This window comes from Nelumbo nucifera, chromosome 3 (genome assembly GCF_055504915.1).
Source record: "Nelumbo nucifera cultivar China Antique chromosome 3, China Antique-T2T, whole genome shotgun sequence".
NCBI classification, from domain to species: Eukaryota; Viridiplantae; Streptophyta; class Magnoliopsida; order Proteales; family Nelumbonaceae; genus Nelumbo; species Nelumbo nucifera.
Window position 1 is genome coordinate 68,559,062 of NC_142651.1, and position 20,243 is coordinate 68,579,304.

The following is a 20,243-nucleotide window of genomic DNA, read 5'->3' on the forward strand; positions in this document are numbered from 1 at the left end:
TTATAATAATATAAGTATTTTCTAGAAGTTATTATATAATTTTTAGGTGATGTATGAATAAAGTAGGTGTTGCTTTAAGGTGGTAGTCCTAATTGTCATTATTTTACTATTTTATTTGAAATATAGCCACATTTTTTCTATAGATTGAAACAATTAACTATGGTTTTCCAAGAAATTGTGGGCATATATTGCATCTTTTAGCCATGGTTTGTCAAATAACGGTAGCTATAGGTTAGAGTATTTAAATTCAGTTTTAGCAAAAAACCATGGTTATAGGTTAGTACATTCAGCTATGGTTTTGTAGCAAACAGTAGCTATAAATAGAAGAATTATAGTTACGATTTTATAAAAATTCGTGGTTATAAATTTGGGTATATAACTACGGACAATTTATAAACCGTAGCTATATGCATCTTTTAGCTATAGTTCAGCCCGTGGATATAGGCTAAGGTTTTCTGTCCATAGCTAAACCGTAGTATAGGTCTATAGCTATGGTTTTTTGACCTTTAGCCATGGTTTTATCCGTAGCTAAAGGTCATATTTCTTGTAGTGTAATAAAATATTTGAGGGTATACTAACCTACCCAACTTCAGCTCCAGCAATTAAAGATCCCACAGCTACCTTAAAAACTTATTCACTAAATAATTATTTATTATTTTATAATTAAATAATAAAATATTCAAGGGTATACTAACCTACCCAACTTCAGCTCCAACAATTAAAGATCCCACAACTACCTTAAAAACTTATTCACTAAAAGACAAACTAATAAGCTTTTCATCTAGGCCGCTTGAAATTGTGTTAAGAAGTTTAGGAGAGGAGATTGGAACTATCAAACTTTAGGGGAATTTTCAGTAATGGTGAGAAAACTTCAAGGGAGGCTTCAGCAATTTACCCCCAAAAAAATCAACGGAGTCAAGGAAGTGATGTGTTAATGTCTCCCCTTTGTAAGTAGCCTCTCCTCATATGGGAATAAAGTTTGGGGTTAAAATAAATGAAAGATGTAGTGTAACATTTCAAATCAAATCTACCAAGCTAAAATGCTAAATACAATTTTTACATGTTAAACGTTTTATTTGGTTTGATAGAAATTAAAATAATTAACTTATTGAACTAAACACAACTTTAAAATCAAATCGCCCATGTGGTATTTACATGGAGTCAAAATTCTTGGGCTGGGCACATTAACCCATTCACGCCCATGTCTATCTTTTGGTAAAAAAAGGGGGAAATTACTATTTTACCCTACTCTCATGATAACGTGGCATTTTCAAAAATTAATGTTCTCAAACAGCATAGTCCAACAGCCAAAGTTTTTCCCGTACACTCGCAACTTCAGTCATTAAAGGCAAAATATTAAGTCTTTTAATTTAGGTACTGTTCGCTTTTCGATAAGTTATTTATCTAGGTGGTGCACTTTTTTTGTAAGTTATTTATCTGGGTAAGTGCCCTCATGGTAACGCAGATTTTCCAAGAATGTTTTCAAACAGCATAGGCTGTTGGACCCCAACAGCCAAAACTTTTTCCATGCACCCGCAACTTCAGTCATTAAAGGCAAAATATCAAGTCTTTTAATTTAGGCCCCGTTCACTTTTCGGTAAGTCACTTACCCAGGTAAGTGTTTCTTAGGAAAGACTTACCCGAGTAAGTGCACTTACTATGTTCTTTTATTTTCCATGTAAATAAGGCAATGATCATTTTAGCCATAAAAATCCATTATTAAAAGGGGTATTTTTGTCTCATTCAAGTGTTGGCAACTTTCCTCCAGTTGGAAAAGTTATTTATCCACCTAAGAGATGGGTATCACACTATCACTTGTCCGGGTAAGTGATACACAGGAAAATAAACTTTCCTTGGTCCCCACATAAATCTTAAAAAAAATAATAATATGATTGTTGGTCAATGAGAATCATAATCCCGTTGACCAACTTTCCCCCCTCTCAAAATCCAGGAAAAGAACACCCCCCTTAGTCTTTTCAGAAACCATCAAATAACTGAAAATTTTGGATCCCACAATCTTATCTCTAGTGTGTATATGTGTGTGTGTGAGAGGGCGGGAGTGGGGATAAAATGATCCATCAAACCAAGCAAGTGGATGTCATTGTTTCTTTTTGTTATCCAGTCATTCCAACTTGTGCTTAGCATCGGCCATCTTGGAGCAAAAGGAATTTCATTCTGACTCGAGAAATGGCCAAGCTCTCCTTTTCCAATTTCATCGATGTGGCTATGCCGTCTATTATACCTTCCCATCCTCAGCCCAATCTCAATGGGTTTCAAATTAAGCCAGAAAGAGCCAAGACCTTCACAACTTCTGCATTCAGCTCAGGCGGATTTTCAATCAATAAGGTATGCTATGCACCTCTCCTGTCTACATAACTTAAAACACCTTCTCTACCAAGTTCCAAAGTACTATTTCTCTATTTTCTTTTGTGGCGACTCTAATTGCTTCAATTTAAGAGCCCGTTTGCTCTTTACACGAAACTTTCGTCTATTACATACACTCATAGAGAAAGAGATGATAAACGAAAGATTTAAATCATGGCTATCTAATCAGTGTGCTCTAAGCAACTGATGATCAATATGAATTCAAGCAAATCTGGCTCCAACATTTGAGCCCCAATTGGTCAGGTCAGATAGCTTCTAGCTTAACCTGTTCAATTGGGCTGAAAAAAAGTAAAATATTTTTTATGCAAGTTAAGAATAGTATATGTATTTGTTTGTCTGTAGTTACCTCAAACCATATACCCAGTTATGCTATGTTTGTTTTGATAGAACATCGTAGAGAAATAAGGCTGTGTTTGGCATTCCTTATTTTAAGGACTTGGTAAAAAGTTCAGTATCGATAGGAGCATTTTAACCGCAAAAAGGGAGATAAGTCCTTAAAATAAGGAATGCCAAATGTAGTCAAAGAAGTCAAGGGAAATTGTTTAAGGAATTTTCTGATATTTCTAGAGAACTAGTAAGTGTGCAGAAATTTTTAATGATGATAGTAAATAATATGTTTTCAAAATTTTTACATTTTTTTATATTTCTATGTCTATAAAAATTATTCTTATTTGTCACACTTATTTTTGCTTAATATGGTGAATATACAATATTTGAAATGTGCTTAATTATTTTTTACAATTTTTTTATAGTTTTATACCTTTGTGTGTTTTCATCAATTTCAATTATTATTATTTCATTATAACATCTAGGTTTGACACATTTGACCCAAAAAGTTGAATTGTTGGCTCACCACCAAATAGGAAAACTACTCCATTTTTTGGTTGGTTTTAAATTTGTACTTTATTCCTATCATCAGTAAAACAATTATTCTTTCCACACTTATTTTTCTTTAATACAATTAATGAATATAGGATTCAATGAAATAATGGGAGTTAATACCCTAAATATAAGATTTAATGAGGAGAAACATAGATTTTCAAATTACGTTTTGCGCCCTCACAATTAGAGAGGGACCAAATTCAAAAATAAGGGTGTTCTAGTCAAGAATAGAATTTAGTGGGTGTTAATGAGCATTAATACCTTAAATATAAGACTTGATGAGAGGGATTTGAATGAGTAAAAAAGTGGTTGTTCAATTTACATTTCTATCATTACAATTAGAGAGTGACCTCCGGACCAAATTCAAAATTAGTATTTTAGTCAAATAAAAGTTTCATATTATCATTCACACTTTTAATAGTGGTACTAGTAAGTATGCATGTGCTTTTCATGTGGCAATTTTCATGATGATGATGATGATGATAATAAATAATATCTTTCAAATGTTTTTTACAAACTTTTTTGTATTTTCCTTTTACTTTTTTGTGTTTTCATCTTTTTTTTAATTTTTGTTAATATTTAACTATGACATCAAATGATGCATTTTAACCTTAAAGGTTGAATTGTTGGCTTGCCACCAAACAGGAAAACAACTTCATTTTTTGGTTGATTTTAAATTTATATTTTATTTCTATAAACAATATAAGCAATCATTCTTTATCACACTTATTTTTATTTAATATGGTTAATTAATATAGGATTCAATGAAGAAATAAGATTTACTCTAAATATAAGACGTAATGAGAGGGAATTAAATGTGGATAAATGTAGTAGTTCAAATTATATTTTGTACCCTCACAATTAGAGAGTGAACAAATTCAAATAGGGGTATTCTAGTCAAGAGTATAATTCAATGTATACTAATGGGTTTTAATATCTTAAATATAAGACTTAATGAGAGGAATTTGAATGAGAGAAAAGTGATTGTTCAAATTAATTACATATTTGTCTTAACAATTATAGATGGATCAAATTCAAAAATTGGGGTATATTCTAGTCAAACAAAAGTTTCATACTCTTATTCACATTTTAATAGATAGATATAGAATTTTCCCTCCGTTTCATGTTTCACTTATTTTTTATCTTACCAAACACAATCTTAAGGGATTATTGTTAAGTGAAGTGCTGAATTGGTGAACAATATATTCTGACTCAACTAGTACATATAGTATGCCCCAGGCCTACCTGAACTGGTAACTATATTGGCCGTTGATCAAAGACATCTTTTTTGAAGCAAAAGCAAGTTGGTTATGTTTCATAGAAGTGTTTGCCAATGAAAAAGAAAAAATCTGCCACAACATATGATTTAATTGCTTTTATTTGTGCAAATTAACCAAAATCAATCATGTTGCCAAAACACCCTCTAATGGTTTTTAAAACAAAACCAAATTTTATAGCATGGAAATCATATGTTAAAAGAAAATCATGTAGAGTTAGGCTCAGCTGGTGGTTCATGATATTAGATAACCAAATGAAAGCATGTTCTTTAAATCAAATTTCAATAAGATGTTTTGTGTTCACCTTTGTAAATAAAAAACACATATATGATCAAGAATGTGATTCTGTGTTTTTGTTTTAATAACCAGTTTATTTTCAAACAAGTTGTTTTTGTTTTGTTTTTGAAACTTACAAAAAGAAAATCAATTCACATTGGAAAACACCCCCTTAGGGATAAGACATTGAATGCATGCTTTCAGTAAAAGAAAACCTGGTAGAGTTGGTCTTGGAGATATCAGAATTTATTTGCTTGTAGGAATTTCCTCTATCTCTAAATAATAATTACTTTGTCAGAGCCTGTCCTTCAACAAGGTGGTCACTTGTTTGGTCATTGTTTGTGATCTTATCCTTTTTTTGTATCCAAGTTGAACTTTACCAAAATAAAACAAGAAGAAAAGCAAGTAATTTTATAGGTGTTATTCTCTAATATGAATTGTTTTTCTTGTTGTGAGTTCCAAAAATAAAACAAAAGCATCTAGTTTGAGAACTCATTGGTATATAAAACAAAATCATAGATAACATGTTTTTGATTATATGTGTTTTCCTTTTCAAACTAACATTAAAAACATGTATTGTTTTTTGAAACAAACCAACTTGTTTTTGCTCATCAAAACAAAATACAGTTCAAGAACATATTTTTGTTTTTTTTAGCTGATGTGATAATTTTAAAAACAAATTAAAACAAAAAACATTCATATTGTAGAACACCCCCTTAATTAACAAATCTACAAATCTTATCGAGTTGATTCACAAATGATTTGATCATTGATCAAAGATCTACCAACTTTACTTGAATCTGTAGGCAGCAAAGAGTAGGTGTGGAATTTGCAATGGACAAGGTGCCATAGAATGCCCTGGGTGCAAGGTTTTGTAACTTCTCCTTAGCATAAAATGCACAAAAACACACTTGCATGTCCATGAACATATTCCTCCCTTGTTAGGCATTAAACAGCCCTGCATATTGTATTTTCTCTATTTTTATTTCAAAATTCTTTTAGTTTTTACCTGAGGCATGGCTTGTTTGCAGTGCAATTTCATTTTCATTGGTGCAAAAATATAAGAGTGCAAGTTTTACTCATATGCATTTCTACTAATGGAAATAAAATTGCACAGCAAAACACTAGAATAGGTTCAAGTTTGCACTTGGCACTTCTGCAATCAAATCTTTAGGGCTGATTGAATGGATTGTGTTATATCGAGGAAATGTTGACAATTCAATCACCAATTGTTTCACTATGCTACTTTGAACAAAGCTTAATACTTTTTTTCATTGTTTGATAAGAGAATACAGCTTAATACATTTGAACCCATCAGTGTTGGCAGAACAAACCTTAAGAAACCTATTTTAAAAGAGAGCTAAGTAGAACAGTTTTCTAGATTACTAAGGTCCTTGTACAATACGGGTAATGGTAAGATAGACATATAGTTGCAAGCATATTTTGAGAAAGCACACTTATCTCAAAGATATTTATCCAACATTAATGTAGGAATATAAATAGACACTGAATTAGTTGAGATTAAGACCAACTATGATTACATACTTTATACAGATGATAGAAAATCTTAATTTTTGATTATATTCAACAACTATTGCATCATGTGCTCTATTCACCCTATTATCCTTGGGTATATGGCAAGTATACACAATCAATGTAGGGGTGCAACTTGGGCATCGGTTGGGTTGGGTTGAAGGTCAACCCAGCCCCAATCCTAAAGGAGAAAACCTTGGTTTGGGGCTTGGCCCAGCCCAAAGTTAAGCCAAAGTTTATCAACCTAGGTCCACTTGAGCTTAACCCAACACAAGTTGGATTGGGCTCAGGCTTGGGCTGGGCCAGGCCAAACTTTGTTAGGCATGGGCAGGTTGGTTAGGTTTGAAAGAATTTATGTATATGTTTTATATAGCCATCTTTCATAGAGATTTATGGTCAATTTAAAAATAGAATGCATTGAAAATATGTAAAACTTTCAATTGCAAATGTACATACACATATTTTATAGGTATACTAGCGGGCCCTGTGTGATGCATGGGAAAATCCAAAAATTGATTAATTTTATTAATTGATGATAATAAAAAATTAAATAATTTTCTTATTGGTAATTTAGTAACAAAAATTTGTGCTCCATAAAATTAGAAATTAATGAATAGTAAAAGAATGCTGAAACTTCCCATTCTTATGGGAATTTAGGAGAAAAAAAATCCATTCCTGTGCTTGAAATGAGGGATACCATTTGTTAGAGACCCTGGCCAGCCTACATAAATAAATTAATTAATTAAAATAGCAATATTTTTATGTGATAGATTGATTCTGGGTCCAGCTCAAACTCAATAAAAACTCTATAATTTGTAGGTTATTATGGGCTCAAATGGGTCATCTAGGCTAAAGCTCAAGAAGGTTCCCTATATTAGTTGATCTTTGGCACAATCATCAACCCACTCAATTGCCAAGAATCTCTCTCTCTCTCTCAAGTGGGTCTAAGTGAAATTCAACCATTTTCTACAGTGATCAAACCACTTGATTGAATCGAAGACCACTCAAGTTGGACCAAGAAAATGAAAGCAACCAATCTAGTAATATCAGTAATACTATAAGGATCTCTTAATCAAGCCAAGTAGGAAAGCTTTTTACATGACTCCACTTGCTTTTGTCATGTGAATTAATGCTATAATTCACCCATATCATCTAATAGGGGCACCAACCTTTAGATTTGGTCGCATTTTCACCCTCCACCTTTACAGTTATATATAAAATTTTAATACTTTTAATGGAATCCCCTAAGCTAAGTGATACTTACATTGGCATATAGCAGAAAGTTGAAAGTTAACATATACCGTATTTATTTATCATTACACTTTCAACCCAAATATCTTGGTTGTGACAGAGGCATGCACATTCAGTCCAATAGACATGTTTTGAGAGAGATGCAAAATTCAGAGATACATCGATAAAAGCTTTCTTACATAATTACATTTGACTAATACAGGTCATATTCATAAAAGCTTCCCTTACAAAATCACATTTGATAAATAAAGGGCATATTCATAAACCCTCCTAATATTGTCTTCAATAGACTTTCTCTAGCTCCCTCAAGGATGTTGCTACTGCAATAGTCAAAAGCATTTGTTGCACCGATTATCATCAGTTGGGAGATCAAGCTCTCTTTTGGTTGCCTTGTGTCTTCCCAAGCATTCCGCATTCCTCCTGACTGATAAGACAACACCATGCCTTTTATCTCTATGACATTTCTCAAACAATAGTACGTTGTAAAAAACATTAGCAAAAGCCAAAAAAGAGAATGCAAGTCAGCAATATTTACTTATTGCTGTGATAGATAACAACTTAGCATTTAAGCATTTAACAGGTTAATAATTTAGACAACACTCAACAATTATCAAGAGCAGTCCATCTTATGGATTGCAGGAAGTTGTACACCCGACAGGATATTCCCCTCCAAATAGTAAACAATGTAAATAATATAATCAACCATAATATCACTTGCATGATTTCTTCCAAAGGAGTTGCCATTGTAAATAATGGATCATATTCCCCTTCAACACCATTATAAGTGTAAGCAAGTAAAGCAACCTTTATGATTTTTTATCTTAGTGTGCCTTAGTGCATGATTCCCTTAATAGAAAATTACCTTTAGCTCTTTTTCCTTTCACAAAAAGCTCTATATATCAAACTTTCTTCAACCTCTTCTTCTCAGTTCTGTAGACCATAGTTTTAGAAAATTTATCAATACAACATCCTTGAAAACTATCACTAATAAGGTTGCACATATATCTCTTTACCTAATTATTTTACTACAGTTAGATCTTTTTCCTTCAGCTATCCTCTGATCAAAACCTTTCAAATTGTCCAGTTAAAAATTGCTCTCAAACACTTGCTTCACTCCAATCGTTAGCCCCTTATTATCCAAATCCCACATAAGGAAGCTAAATAATGAATAGACCAAGACTAACCTTCCTGAAACATTATGGTCCTTAGTGTAAATGCTTCCGCCAGATTCCCCTACTATTAGATTTCAAGAAGAACCAAAACCAAACTTATAAAGGATAGAGGAAAATACCTATAGGTGCTTCCTCTGTGACATGCCAAATTGAGACCACATTAGGACAATTTTGTTCAACTTCAAATTATTTATAGCTTCAATAACTTTGGTCATCAATTCAATATGTACCCTCATCAATCGTGCTTTAATGCCTATTGTCAATGAATTCAATTAATTTAAGGTAGGGTTGGCCACTATCAATTAATTAAGTGAATTCAGACACCTATTGTCATGTATTTCTTTTATAGGAAAATACAATATCCATAAGTGGGAATTACTTATGAAAGAATGTAATGAGGTGAAGGAGTTAGAAGACATTAGAGATATTAGGAACAAAATTGATTAAAAGCCTTTTTTTTTTCTAAGAAAGATATTCATTAAAATAGAGAAACAGAGACAGAACAACAACAAAGCAAGAAAGAAAAACTAAACACATTTGGAGAAATCCCAGAATAACAACTCAGAAAGCATAAAAGGAATAAAACAATAGGATAAAAAACTAGAAGACAACCCAACTTTGCAGCTGCATGGGCCCTATTCACTGCTCTTGAACAATGTAAAGCACATAGAGATTTCTATATAGGTTCAGCCAAGCTTGGCCATGTCTTCTCCTCAAGCCTCTCTTGAGAATTCCATTAACAAATTGACTAGACTTCCTAGGTGCCAATCAAACATTTACAAACTAGTAAGACTTTTGGGTGCTTGCTATACCTAAATAGACTTCCTTGGTGCTATCCCTACTAACACTAGTGATTTCTTCCTTGATCACCTCAAATACAAAGAATATAACAATGTAAGCACAAATATAAAACAATGCCTTTAAATAGGTTGATTGCAACAAACACAAAGAATCAAAGTGTTATTGTGCCTTTCCTTGATGCGTTGGTGGTATGTTGATGGTACTAAGGCCAGGGCGTGAATCAGTGGTCGGCCAAGGAATAAATGATATGCCATTTGCCCCAATATTACTTAAAGTTCCTACTTTATGAAAAATGGGCCAATGACTACAGGGAGCACAATAGAGCCACAGGTCACAAAGATGTTACAATTGAAGTCGGTAACTTCAATGGGCAAGCCATGGATGTCATCTTCCATGATTTTCATGAGCTTTAGGGTGTGCAATGATATTAGGTTCACAGAGCTCCTCTAGTCTATTAATGATCTCCTCATTTCATGGCTGCAAATCTTTGTCATCATGTATAAGGGTCTCTTGTGATAGGGATTTGTGACTAGCATATTGTGTGCGCAAAATTCAATGTTGACGCAACTAGGGTGACGTGTTTCTTGTGGATGCTTGAATATCTCGACCAAGGCCCTAATGGCTGCTTTGCACGTTGAGTCCTTTGCTCCTTGCTTGCAAAAGAATTGTTGTAGCTCTTTGCTTTGTTTGAATCTCACTAGTAGTGTATCCAGTGTTGTGCTACCATAGTTTAATGCTCCAACTACATTCAAACTCCCCCATTGTTGGAGATTGGGCAGGGGGTTAGTGTTAACTTGGGCTGGCTTGCTCTTTATGAAGCCATTCAATTTCACCTTTTGGGTGAATGTTCTTTATAGCGTGAAGTAGTCCATTAGGTCGTGGTTGGGCAATTAGTGAAAATCGCACCATCGTGGACCATGTCGATCTTTCTCTGGGTTGACATTAGGAGGTGGAGGAGATAGACTAATGACTCGATCTTCTACTAATTTATTCATGATCATAATTACTTCATTCAAATGGATATGGGGGGTAGAGGAGGTTGTCATGCCACCCTTGGTTGCTAGACCTAGAATATGGGGTGCAGTCGAGCCCTCGGCTACTGTGCTACTTCCAATCAACTATTTAGGCTTCCTATTGTGATTACTAATATGGTAGGTTGGGTCCGGGTTGTTGAAACCCTAGTGCAGTGATGATTCTTGTAGTCATTTCAGTGCAACACCAGAGTTGATTGAAGCTTTCCATTAGCATTCAAAGGAATTGCACGAGAAAATTATCAAGTACACAATTATACGCATAGCTTCTCCCCATTAGCATTTTGGCAACTTTTCTTGTGATAGCATGCATCTAATTCTCTCTATAATGGTGTCGTTCATTCTCTTAGGTACACCATTTTGTTATTGGGTCCTAGGAATTGATTGCTCATGCCGAATGCCATGGTTTTTACAATGATTCTAAAATGGATCTTCATACTCATCACCATTGTCAGTATGTATACACATAAAAGGTCTACATATTTCTCTTTCAACCATAACATGAAAAATTTTAAAACCATCTAGTATTTAATCCTTAGATTTCAAAGCATAAGCCCATACTTTTCTACTAGCATCATCTATGAAAGTAACAAAGTAAGATGCACCACCTAGAGTTTTGACTTTCATAGGCCCACTAATATCAAATGAATTAATTCTAAAACATGATTTCTTCTATGAGGAGGAGAGCTTTGAAATGAAACACTATTTTGTTTACCAATTAAACAATGAATGCATGAATTAAAATGCGTACCTTTCATGCCGGTTAACAGATTTTTCTTGTCAAGAATTTGCATTCCCTTCTCACTCATGTGACCCAATCTTCTATGTCACAATTCTGTAGAGACTTCCTTCTCCATAGTGTTCATTTCACCTTTGCACATGCGTCCCTATGTGCGGTAGAGAGTGCAACATCTCTTGCCTTTTGCTACCAATAGAGACCCCTTAGATAGTCTCCATTTTCCATTGCCGACTTGATTATTAAAACCTTTTTTATCTAACTTCCCAACTGAAATCAAATTCAAGCAGAGATCTAGAACAAATCTGATATCCATGAGAACTAATTTATAGCCTACATCAATCTCGAGATAAATATCACCCATCCCCAAAATTTTGGAAGTTCCACGATTTCTCATTCTTACAATACCAAAATCACTTGTACTGTAAGAGATAAAAGATTCTTTGTGAGGAGTAACATGACAGGAAGCACCTATATTAACAATTCAATCTATGTCATGGCATGCTAAATTGATGCAAGACTCATCACAACTTGTAAGAACAATAATATCTCCACTTGTAACTGTAGTGATGTCATTTTCTTCATCTCTCACTTTCTTTCCCTTCTTTCTTATTGTCTCTCTTGAGTTTCTGATACTCACTCTTGTAATGACTTTGTTTTTTGCAATGAAAACATGTAATGTCTTTCCTTGACTTAGACTTTCTTTTGGACTTGTCATGGCTATGTGGACCTCTAATTTGGCTTCTACCCCAACTTTTTGTAAGTAAAGCATCTAGTTTTGGTTCTAATGATTTTCTTCTAATTTCCTCATTGAGCAAACTGCTCTTTACCATACTTGTTGTCACTATTCCATCGAGCGCAAAGCTATTGAGAGATACCACAAGTGTTTTCCAACTTTCTGGCAATGAGCTAAGTAATAATAGAGCTTGAAGCTCATCGTCCAACACCATCTTCGTTGAAGCTAATTGATTTACAATATCTTTCATTTGATTCAAGTGTTCGGTGATGGAGGTACCTTCCTTGTACTTCAAATTTATAAGTTCCCTAATCAATAAAGCCTCATTGCTGGTGATTTTCTTCTCATACAATTCTTCCAACTTATTCTAAAGTGGAACAATTGAGGTTTCATTTGCTACAAGATGATAGACACTATCATCCAACCATTGTCTAATAAAAGCAACTATTTTTATGTCAAGGAGTTCTCAATCCTCATTGGACATATCTTTTAGTTTGCCATTATCACCTCTCATAGGTGTGTACAAGTCTTTGAAAAGCAATAAGTCCTTCATTTTCGGTTTTCAAAGAGACCAATTCCTTCTATTTAATAAAATCATTCTAACTAAACCTCTTTCCTTGATTCACACAAAAAACCAAGCGCTTTGTTAACAGTTTGTTGGGAATAATCCCTATATTTTCCTTATGCAAATCAAAGAGAATTTAACAATAAATAAAAAGTGTGTTATAATGAAACAAATAATCAAACGCAAAGCAAGCAACAGTAATAGACACCAAAATTTACGTGAAAAACCCCTCAATGTGAGGGTAAAAACCACAGAACTAAAATCTAAATCATCTATTATCAACAATAATAATGGAATACAATGTTTTTCTATCTAGTTACAACTATATGATGAACATCAAGAAAACTCTTTGATTCCAACAACAAAAACATCAACAAAAATAGATAGCAAATGGAAGTACAACAAAGGAAGCAAGAAGGGATGCTGAAAAAACGGATTTATCTTCTTTGTTTCAGCCCTTGTAAATCTTCTTCTTCCCAAAAACCTTCTTCTCAAGACCCTTTCCTTTCTCTAATATTTTCCCTTTGAGAGCTGTTAGATTTGATAGAGTAGTGACTGAGCTATTCCCAATTCGTTAGATAGCCAAGGACGAATTGCAAGCCATTGCAAAATGTCTTTTTACTTTCCAACCCCTTTTCTTCTTTTTGTCTTTTACTTTCCAATCACTTTTCTTCTTTTTGTCTTTTTCTTTATTCTTCTTTCTTGTCTTTATTAATAGGCCCACCTCATAAGAAGGGAACCCCAACACATTCCATACTTCTGCAACAGATGAGAGGCCAACAATTTGGGCCAAGACTCTTTCGGTCAAAGAGGCAACCAACCAGTTGAGCACCAATTGATCAAGTTGTATCCATTAAGCGTATTCCGGATTTGTGATCATTTTGCTGCTATCAATAGGATCTGGAATTTCTTGTGGTGGTTCTAATGACATACTCTCAATCAACCCCATTCACCTGTGCATATGCAGAAAAGGAAGGAATTGAGCCTTCCACAATAAATAGTTCTCTCCGTTAAGCTGAATGGATAGGTAATGAGTGATGTTGGATAGAATAGGAAGAGAGTTTTGAGTCAAACTCAAAACAATAGATCCGGAGCCTGACCTGTTTGTGGAGGAAACTGAGTTGTCACCGTTGGTAATAGCCATGTGGCTCTGATACCAAGTTGAACTGATTACAAATACAGAGATTCTGGGTAAAGAGTTCGGTGCTGAGTCACTCGAACCTTATTGTATTTATGCTTAAGGTATGAGAGTTATAGCGGAAACTCGCATACAGCAAGAGGGAACCGATAACGATCAACCAACACTTAATTTGAAGTACTCCTAGAATATTTAAGATTGTTGCCATCAACTTTTCTCTTCAAATAAATCTAACCAAATAGTAGTCTAATAAAAGAAAAAGACAGTCAAGTACACTGAATTGTCTCTTGCATCGCTTGTCTTTTTATTAGTATATATAATATTGACTTTGCTCACAGAATTTGTTATGATAATTAATGTAGTACAGAAGTTAACATGAAAAGAGGACATATATAGCACAACTTGGTCACCTTTAGATCTATCTATATGTTAACGAAATGATTAAAGGCAACAAAATTATTATTTATTAATGAAGTTAGATTTATGTATAAACATAATAACATAGATTATTTTCAACATTCCATAATTATCATCTCATTATTTCTTTCTGGCATTTCATAGGAAGGTATTTGTCATTCACATTTAGTTGTGATGGATTATTTATTTCTGGTTCTAGTTATTTTAATAATTACAAATCAATGACATCTTTTTTTTTTTTTACTTTTATGCTATAAATCAATGACATATATTTTTACTTCTAGGGAACTGGAAAGAATAAGAAGAATGGAAACATCTTTGAAAGATGGAAGTAAGAACCTCCTTAGAATACCACTCATATTAAATGTGTGATCTTAATTTGTTATTTTACTTTTAAATTAAAATGGGTTTTACATTTATCATTTTAGGTGTTTTGACTGCCAAGGTTTTGGTTTAAAGAGTTGTCCTAACTGTGGTAAGGGAGGACTTACACCAGAACAAAGAGGGGAAAGATGAGGATATATATGAGCTCTAAGAACAACAAAGATAAGAAAAATCTATATGAAGAAGTATCTCAAAAATGCGCGATCTTCATATCTTAATTTTTTGGACTTTCTTTGACTAAGATACTTCACTTTTAGAATTTGGTCCCTATTTATTGTGAGCTTAAAAATGTAATTTAAATACTACTTTTTATTGAACTATACTCCTCTTATTCCCATTCTCATGTTGAATCCTATATTTAAGGTGACTATTTTTAATCACAAAATTTTGTTAATTAAATTCATGCACATTAATTATCCACCCCTATCAAGGTGCAAGATAACAATCCAACCATTTGAATCAAATGGGCCAATCCTTAAAATGTAAAATAGATAAAATACAAAATATAGAAAATTTTGGGAACATCATTAATATTTTATGTTCACCATAATAAATAAAAACAATAAAAAGTATTTTATTAATAATGGAAAAGGAAATGCAAAGTTCAATACAAAAAAATTTGGGCATATCTCAAATATTATATGTTCATCATATTATAAACAAGGAAGTGTGAAAGATAAAAATTATTTTTATCAATTAATGGTAGAAAGTCTAGGTGGTGGGTTAGTCATTTAATCGTTAGGGTCAAATGGATTAATTCATTATGTCATAATTAAATAATAAAAATTAAAAATAGATACAAATATAAAAGTTATAAAAGATATAGAAAATTTTAGGTACATCTCTAATATTATATATTCATTATATTAAAGAATAAGTTCGATAAATAAATTATTCTTTATTAACAATGAAAATTGAATACAAAATTTAGGATAAAAAGAGAAACAAGACCTCATTGACTAGGTCAAATGGTTCAATTAGTTAGATCACCATGTTGTTGACCAAGTAAATTACTTTTGTAAGAAAGAAATTTTTGTTAGACACTCCATACACATGGATAATCTTGGGCTTATTCTATTAGAATTCAAGTTTATCTTGAACTCCCATTTCTCTCTTATCTTATTTTCTTCTTATAATTTTTTTAATTCAAATCATGATTGTAACAATAAACAGTTGTATGCGTGATAATGTAACAATATCAAGTCATTCTTTACCTCACCATTCAACTCACGATCAGATTCAAAAATCTTCTCATGTATTCTCTTATCATCATATGGTATCAAAGCACTAACTTGGTAACCAGATCATTAGCTTCATCATGTTGTCCCCTTCTCTCTCTCAAGACTCGACCTCCAACTCTACTAAGAAGTTGATAATTGCCACTCCTCAAACAACCACTCGGACTTAATATCATGTACACCTATTATCTCAGTTAAACTTGAAGGAACTCAAGTGTTTGGTATGGTCCGTATGGAGATCTCAGTTTGTGCTAGTTCTAAGAAGTCACAAACTGATGGGATACATCAATGGCTTCTATCTAAGACCTCCTCAATATATCTCTTCCCCAACAACTTTTTAATAAAGTAGGAGATTTATTAAATTGAAAATCTTGAATACCCAAATTGAAAATCTTGAATACTAACACTCAAGTTTGTGACTATCACTAATAAAGTAGGAGATACAAACTGATGTATCCCCAACAACATCAATGGGATACATCAATGACTATCACTAATACTCATTCAATATCTTGAATACTCAGCATAGGAGATTTAGGCTTAGCTTCCCTTAAGCTGGATTCTATTATCACTAATCGATTCAAGTCTAGCTTAAGTTGTGGGGTGTGAGACGTCACAAGCTATTTTGGTCCAAACATGAAACTAATATGCCTCAAAATCGAATGCTCAAATAATTATACAGCTAAGGAATGGATTGAGAAGTTTCAAAAGGGGCAACCAATCTATGGCTGCTTATTTCCTCAAAGTTCAAAACCATAGATGATGACAAACTTGCAACAACAGGTTATACTCTCTCAAGGCCAGCATTGTTCTTCCAAGTCATCGTTGCACTTGGGCTTGATTATGAGGTGTTTAATTAATACTTCAGTGACTGTGAGAAATCATCTTTCATTTGAAGTTTGAGTAGAAGAGAGATGAATAAAATAATGTGGATCGGTGATTAAAGCTCCACCCGATCCTTGACATTTATAAACATAAGTTGTAGAGTTTGTGTGCAATTACATCATCAAATCAGATAGAGTTTGTGTACAATTACATCACTGAACAGATAGAGTTACACGTAGATAAAATAATAAACAAACAGTGGTGTAATTTATCAGGTTAGCTGATCGTTACTTATCTTATCCTTAACCTCAATACACCCCCTCAAGTGAATGGGCATAGAATGTACATACAAATTGCTGACAAGAGAAGTAAACCGAAGTGACGCCAAGGGCTTAGTGAAGACATCAGCCAATTGATCAAGAGGGAGTATAATGCACTAGCAAAGCCCATTTAAGAATTAAGTCTCGAAAAAAATGGAAGTCAACTTCAATGTGTTGGGTCCTGGCATGGAACGCCAGATGAAAAGCGAGGTAGGAAGCACCATTATTATCGCACTGGAGGACTGGAGGAGAATGCAAATGAACTCTAGGTCTTTTAGAAGGGATTGAAGCCATAGCATTTCAGTGACAGTATTGGCAAGGGAGCAAATCCAAAGAAGATGCAATATCCCCCAGTGGAGTGACGGTCATTCGGGCAGCCGACCCAATCAGTGTTAGAGAAGGCAATTAATTGCATGGATGAGGTGGCAGAGAAAAACAAGGCATGATCCAACGTCTGTTTCAAGTACCGTAGAATCCGTTTTACATCCAACCAATGCTCATCGGAGGGAGCATGTAAAAATTGGCATGCTTTATTTACGACAAGCCTGATGTTGGGTCTAGTAACGGTGAGGTATTGTAGGGCTCCGACAATGCTACAATACTCAAAGGCATCAGCCAATGGGAAACCTTGGAACCTAGACAATTTAGTAGAGGCCACCATCGGTGTAAAGAGAGGCTTGGCACCTTCAAGTCCAAATCGATGAAAGATATCAAGTATGTAACGGTGCTAACTAAGGTAAAGTCCACTAGCATCTCGTTGGGCCTCCAGGCCCAAAAAAATACCGGCTGATATCCTTCAATTTAAAGGCTTGTGAGAGAGAAGATATGAGGGACTGAATCAAGGTGGTAGAAGAGCTAATAACCACATCATTGACAAACTATAAGATAGACACAATTTGTAGTAGTGGAATAGATGAAGAAAGAGGGATAGAGTAGTGCCTTAACAACTCAACAAACATGGGTGAGGCAATTTGGGTCCTCAAAGCCTCGAGGTTGGCACATGAAGATATTCTAAGTGACAAGTCCATTTAAGAAAGCAATATCAAAATCCAGTTGACAAACATCCCATCCACTTGTGACAATTATGGATAAAATAGTTCTAACAGTCTTGGTTTCACTACGGGGCTGAAGGTGTTGAAGAAGTCGATGCCGAGAACATGAGTAAAGCCTTGGAACACTAGATGGACCTTGGAGCGATTCATAGTCCCATCTCGTTTCCTCTTTACTTTATAGATCCATTTGGAGCCAATCAGATTCATAGAGGTGTCATACAATACAAGCTCCCATGTACCATTCACCAATAGTGCACCAAATTCAAATTCCATTGCATCACACCAATGTTTGTGATTAGAGGTTTGGATGTACGAAGTGGGATCTACTTCCAAGCTACTATGTCAGAGGTAAAACAATATAGCAATGGATGACAAGTAACCAACGAAGCAATGGAATGAATGGAGCGCATAGATTTGGTCACTATAGAATGAGTACCAGCTAGTGGAGCAGGAACAACTGATGTGGTATGTAGTAACTCTTGCACTCATCTGGTACGCTGGTGGGTCGGAGGAGGGGAGGAATCGACTGTAACGGGCTATGGGCCAGCACTGTAGAAGAGACTTCAGTTGGACTAGGTGAGTGAGGCTATTAAGCGGATTATTGATCCATAGAAGAGTCAAGCATCTCTGTATCATTGTTGTTGTATCAACCAGCGTTGAAGGCTGAACTGAACTGATAGGATGAAGAAATACACCCTTCAACGGTTGAGATGTCCTTGTCAAGGAAGAGAGAAGTCCAAGAAAGAACTGCTCATCGAACACCACATGCCGAGAAACATATTCACATTGGAGAATTCCTGGACTTTCAGGTCTCCGTTCAGGGCAAACGATCCCAACGCATCTTTGAACTTGTTTACGTGCTCTTGTGGGCTTCCCTTCTGTCCATCATATTGTGGCCACTGTTGTAGTGGGACGTAGCCAGAGGGGTATGGTGTCAACTATCCGCAAAAATACGGGATCGTGCAAGTAATATAGTATGGAGTTCAGAATCGTTCCCACGAGGAATGAATTATTTAGCCACCTATTAATTTCTTCTCAACTTGTTTAAAGCAATAATCAATTTAGTTTGCGATTTAGGAATTCAAACTAGCGCTACTGATTAAGGAAATTAAATGGCAAAAACAAGTACCTTGAACAAAGTCAATAACAAAGTTGTTAGGGAATAATCATATCACAATCATCAAGGTTCAACATCAATAATATCTCACAAGGGTTGTCATATTCCAAGGTGTTTCCCAAAAGCACTAGTCGATCTTTCTCAAGAGTCAATTAGCTAAACCTATGTTCAATTAAATAGAATTACGATCAATGAATTCTCATTCTTTTAATTGAAATCCACTTTACATAAACACAAATTGTCAATACACCTATACGGAAATCCTACCAACAATTGATATCTCTACCAAATTATTGGCCGAATAAGTGTTATTAGTTCCACCGCAATTATCATCTCTCAATGAATAATCTTGATCAAAGAACGATTCATTGGTGATCAACCAATGACACATAATCAGCACAAATAACACAAAATGACAAAAACCTCATCGGTTTTATTAATAAATGAAATTCAATGCATGATCAAGTATTAGTCCCTAACAATAGAAATCTATCCCCTCATGATATAATTAAGAACAAGCAAACTACCCTAATTACTTTTGGATCAAACCACTCTTAATGATAAGAAGAGTCACTACATACAAGAATTGATAGAACCGATTCAGCAATCGAATCTTTAAGCTATCCGACTGAGGTGAAGTCAGTCTTGGGTTGGCAAAACCCTAATTTATGAGCAGCCATTCTCGAACGCAGCCCACCCTATCTCTGAATGACAAATCCTATATCTCTATCAGGATTTTACTCACCAAAGATGCATTAAGAACAAAGAATTCGCAGGTCATCAATTCAGGTATAATTGATTGCCAATCGAACCATGCAATTTATCTCTAAGATGCATTCAGTCCGTTCCTTGATTAGATAATCTGATTACCTAACTCTTTTTCAAGCAATTCAAATAATCACAGATGCAAGAACAATTCGGCCAAGACTGTTCTATAAATCGAACCCCTAATCAAGAATCCCAAGAACAAAATATACTCAATCGGATCTGCCTAAGTTTAATTACAAATCAGGATTAAAGCTCATCATGCTTCGCATAAAAAGGAAGAAAGAAAAAGATTCAATAGAGAAACCTCAAGAACCCTAATCGAATCTAGGTTACCAAACT

General features: G+C 34.3%; 1 protein-coding gene across 1 annotated transcript; it reads left to right on the plus strand.

Moving 5' to 3' along the window:
- Positions 1-2,083: 2,083 nt before the first annotated feature.
- LOC104590737 (SSUH2-like protein) lies at positions 2,084-15,098 on the plus strand. Its single transcript, XM_010249480.2, has 4 exons — positions 2,084-2,346; positions 5,627-5,689; positions 14,485-14,531; positions 14,629-15,098. Exons 1-4 carry the CDS (start codon positions 2,188-2,190, stop codon positions 14,714-14,716), a joined length of 357 nt encoding a protein of 118 aa, XP_010247782.1. The 5' UTR covers positions 2,084-2,187; the 3' UTR covers positions 14,717-15,098.
- The last annotated feature ends 5,145 nt before the right edge of the window (positions 15,099-20,243 follow it).

What these genes read in the sequence shown, in the direction of transcription:
- LOC104590737 (XM_010249480.2), top strand. Translation starts at nt 2,188, where the DNA reads ATGGCCAAGCTCTCCTTTTCCAATTTCATCGATGTGGCTATGCCGTCT. An exon ending in GCGGATTTTCAATCAATAAG is followed by an intron (nt 2,347 to 5,626) that starts GTATGCTATGCA and finishes TTGAATCTGTAG; the next exon opens with GCAGCAAAGAGTAGGTGTGG. An exon ending in TAGAATGCCCTGGGTGCAAG is followed by an intron (nt 5,690 to 14,484) that starts GTTTTGTAACTT and finishes TTTTACTTCTAG; the next exon opens with GGAACTGGAAAGAATAAGAA.